Consider the following 4,820-nt stretch of genomic DNA (forward strand, 5'->3'; position numbering starts at 1 on the left):
ATAGCTTCCCTGATCTTTACTTGATTAAATTCACCTTACCATGTTGACCCTGCTTCAACCCCACGAGCCTCCAGACGGCTCGTCATCATGACCACGGCCCATTTGGGGCACCGTGGTTCATTTTACAGAATTATTTTCTTTTGTATCTTCAACTACAATATCACATCTCCGCAGCCTTTCCTCTCCTGGGGAAGATCTATGTATTCAGAGGTCTGGATCACCATGCCTCCCACAAGACGGAGACAGGCCTAGATTTGTAGGAAGTGACAAGCAAGATGTAGCAGAATCTGGACCTCTTTATCCAAAAAGGTCTACTGAAAAAAAAAGATACTTCTCAGAGTAAGAGTTCTTCATCAGAAACTGACACCAAATGTGCGATACAGTAAGTTCAAAGCACTTTGCAACCCCTCCATACCACCCACCCTTTTCTTAAAAGAAACTTTGGGAAGGCAGAAGGGGATATGTTTGTTAATTTGATATTTTCTTGACAACTTAGTTCAAGATAATTGTAATATTTGAATATAAATTTTCATTTTGTGGATAATCGAGATATTCCCGACAGTTGTGGCTATGGTTTGAAACTGTAGGAAATATAGAAGGAGAATACTTTTTTTAGAGAATGCTCAAGTTTTATATAGGCTACTTAAGGCCACTTGAGATGATTACAATCATCAACTACATCACTATTTATATTATTCTAAATAGAAAATAAATAGTCTTCCACAATTAACTATATTCATGTATCACAAATTACTAGATACGTGTATTACAAAATCCTAAAAGACTTCTTCAAAATCTAAGAGATAATTTTGAAAGACTAAATATTAATGTGGATGCATTAATTCCAACACTCCCCCTTAATGCATTTGCCTGACAACTTCAATGCGTTCTCGAATATAGCAAAAAATTTCTCTTGGAAGTGCTTTGCTGAAGATGTCAGCAAGGTGTTCTCCTCTCTGGCAATAATGCAATTGAATTTCGCCTTTCTCTTGTGCTTCTCGGATAAAATGATACTTGATGGAAATATGCTTTGATCTTTCATGGTTGACTCAATTCTTGGCAATTGCAATTACTGATTTGTTATCACAATACATAACAATCCCTTTATTTTGTTTTTCACCAATGTCTTCAAATATTCTCCTAAGACAATTAGCTTGAGAAGTAGCCTTAGCTGTTGAGACATAGTCTGCTTCGGCAGTGGATAGAGCAACAAAACTTTTCTTTTTTGATAACCAAGAACTAATAGTTGATCCAAATAAGAAAGCATAACCAGAAGTACTCTTCATGCCATCTGTACTTCCAGCCCAATCACTATAAAAATAAGCAATTAAGTTCAAATCTCCACCAAATTTGTACATTATCCCATAATCCATTGTTCCTTGCAAGTAGCGTAGAGCATGCTTTGTAGCTCCAAAATGCACTTGCCTTGGTTCTTGCATGAATCTGGATAATAAACTAGCAGAAAACATAATGTCAGGTCTTGTTGAAGTAAGATATAGCAGGCTTCCAATCAAGCTCCTATAAATTGAGCTATTAGCTTTCTTTTCTCCATCATCTTTTTCGAACTTCTCATTTGCTGCTAATGGTATAGCCACAGGCCTGCAATCCATCATTTTGAATTTTTGAAGAATACTTTTAGTATACTTCTTTTGAGAAATAAAAATTCCTTCTTTCACTTGAGAAACTTCGGTGCCCAAGAAATAATTTAGCAACCCAGGATCACTCATTTCATAGGCTTGTGTCAGATCTTGTTTGAATTTTTGCATCATCTTCACATCATTTCCTGTAAAGAGCAGATCATCCACATAGAGACAAACAATGATAATGTTGTGATGTTCTTTGCTTACTTACAAAGTGGCTTCGCTTTTACTTCTTTGAAAATTATTTTTCAGAAAGTACGTATCAATTTCATTGTACTAGGCTCTTGGAGCTTGCTTCAGCCCATAAAGAGCTTTTTTTAGCCTATACACCTTCTCTTCTCCCCCTTGAACAAAAAATCCTTGAGGTTGCTCAACATAAATCTTTTCATCAAGTTTTCCATTAAGAAATGTTGATTTAGCGTAAAGTTGAAAAATCCCCCATTTCTTTTGTGCAACAACAAAAATCACGGTTCTAATTGACTCAAGACGAGCAACTGGAGAGAAAGTTTCATAAAAATCAATACCTGGTTTTTGCGTGAAACCTCTAGCAACCAACCTTGCTTTGTGCTTTTGAATATCTTATTCCTGATTGAGTTGGATTTTTTAAATCCATTTTAGACTTCCAAATTCTCTTTCTTTGGGTATAGCCACAAGCTCCCAAGTATTATTTTTTTCAATCATCCAAATTTCCTCTGCCATGGCTTTCTTTCAAACATCATGCTTTATTGCCTCCTCATAATTTTCTGGCTCAACACCGGCAAAGTTACATCTCTGATAAATGTCACTCAACATTTTTGTTCCTCTAGGGGGTGGTTCTTCATCATCTGAATCTGGGATTTCTCCCCCTTTAGGGACATCTTCCTCTTCTTCATCCTCTATTTGACACGTCTAAAGATATTATATAAGTATTCTCTATCTTTTTATCCTTCCAATTACATGTTTTTTCATCAAAAATGACATCTCTACTAACAACAAGTTTGTTAGTTTTGACATTGAGAAGCGTACAACCTTTTGTCACATCACTATAACCAAGAAATATACATTTTTGACTTTTTTTCATCCAATTTTGTTCTTTTCTCAGCTGGTACATGAGCATAACAAATACACCTAAAAATTTTACAATGACTTAGAGAAGGCTTTATTCCACTCCAAGCTTCAACTGGTGTCTTGTCCTTCAATTCCTTTGTCGATCAGTTCATGAGGATGTACACCGCTGTATGTACTGCTTCTGCCCAAAAATATTTTGGCAGCCCTTTCTCATTCATCATATTTCTGGCCATTTCAATAATTTTTCTATTTCTTCTTTCAAATACACCATTTTATTGAGGAGTGTACTCTGTAATAAGTTGCTTCTGAATGCCTTCATTTTTGCAGTATTCTTCAAATTCTCGACTTGTGTATTCACCTCCTCTATCACTGTGAATCATTTTGATGCTTCAACCTTTTTGCTTCTCAACAAGGGCTTTAAATTTCTTGAATGTACCAAATGCTTCTGACTTTCTTTCAAGAAATAAACCCAAGTCATTGTTGAAAAATCATCAATAATGATTAGAAAGTACCTTTTACTTCCAAGAGATGGAGTCTTCGTTGGTCCGTAAATGTCGGTATGGATTAGTTCCAAAAGTACACTTGCTCTCCAAGACATCCCTTTTGGAAAAGACATTCTATATTGCTTTCTCATTATACAACTTTCACATGGATCCACCTCGGTATGTATCTCAGGAAGGCCTTGCACCATGTATTTTTGCTTAAGAAGCTTCAAATCATGAAAATTCAAGTGACAAAATCTTTTGTGCCAAAGCCATGAATCATCTACAACTTCATTTTTTAATGCATTGTAATGAAATTGTAAAGGAAAGTTTCTTTATATAATCTTTACTTCAACAATGACTCTATTTGGCTCAATTTTATCATAAATCCTGCAATAATTATCTTTAAACACAAGAGAATAACCATTTTCCATGAGTTGACCAACACTAAGCAAATTTTCTTCCAAGCCAGGAACATAAAGAACATCATGAATTTGCTTTCCTTTCCCTTTATGTTAATCGAAATGGTACCTCTACCTTTTGCATCAACTGAGGCTTCATTCCCCATTCTCACTTTAGAAGTGATGCTATTATTAAATGAGAGGAAAGCCTTTTCATCTCCAGTCATGTGATTGCTACAACCACTATCAACATACCATTCATTGCTTTAGAAGCAAAGAAAAGATTTTCTTCCCTTTCTTCCTCCTATTTTTCACAAAAATTGCTTGGTCCCGTTTCTTGTGCCAGCAATCCTTCTCAATTTGGCCAAACTTTTTACAAAAATTACTTTGGGGCTTGCCTTTATGCCAACATTTTTCTGCATTGTGATTAGTCTTTTTGCAAGCTTTACAAAAATTATTAGAACTTTTCTCACCTTTTTCTTTAACACCTTAGAAGAACCATCATGACCCTACTTTTTTTCTTATTGTAATTCTTCTTTTGCTGATTATTTTTGAGAAATTTTGAGAATTCTCATTTGTTCTGGACTGGAAAGTAGTCTCTTTGGGTTGTTCTTCACGAAAAAATCTTTGCTTCTCATGTGCACGAAATGATCCATCTAGCTCTTTAATGGAAAGCTTAGAAATATCTTTCGTCTCCTCAGTGATAGCAACAATGTACTCATACTTTTCTATGACACTAATTAGAATGTTTTCCACAACTTGTTTGTCAGAAATTGTATCGCCATGATTTCTCATTTCATTAACAATATTCATGACTCTTGTGCAATATTCATTTATTTTCTAAGATTCTATCATCTTCAAGCCTTGAAACTCTCTTCTAAGAGTTTGAAGATTTATAGTGCGTACCTTTTCGTCACCATGCACCTCTGTTTCTAGAGACTCCCAAGCTTCCTTTGCAATCTCACAACTAGCAATTTTTGCAAAATATGCTCTTGAGACTCCCATTTAGATTTTGCTCAAGGCTTTTGCATCTTGACGATACTTAGCCTCAAGATTTTTCATCTCTGCTACTGTAAGTTCACCATCATTTTCTAGCTCTTCAAAGCCATTTGCAACAATAGTCCACAAACCTTCAGCTTTCAAATGTGTTCTCATTCTTATTTTCCAGTATTCAAAATGAGTTCCATAAAAAAATGGAGTAAGAACAACAAGAATCAACACCTTCATTTGTTATGGATGCCATATTTTAT

General features: G+C 35.2%; 1 protein-coding gene across 1 annotated transcript; it reads right to left on the bottom strand.

The window, feature by feature from the left end:
• Positions 1-1,049: 1,049 nt before the first annotated feature.
• LOC125845801 (secreted RxLR effector protein 161-like) lies at positions 1,050-1,610 on the bottom strand. Its single transcript, XM_049525329.1, has one exon. It carries the CDS (start codon positions 1,608-1,610, stop codon positions 1,050-1,052), a length of 561 nt encoding a protein of 186 aa, XP_049381286.1.
• Between the last annotated feature and the right edge of the window lie 3,210 nt (positions 1,611-4,820).

Source organism: Solanum stenotomum, chromosome 11, assembly GCF_019186545.1.
Source record: "Solanum stenotomum isolate F172 chromosome 11, ASM1918654v1, whole genome shotgun sequence".
In the NCBI taxonomy this organism is placed as follows: domain Eukaryota; kingdom Viridiplantae; phylum Streptophyta; class Magnoliopsida; order Solanales; family Solanaceae; genus Solanum; species Solanum stenotomum.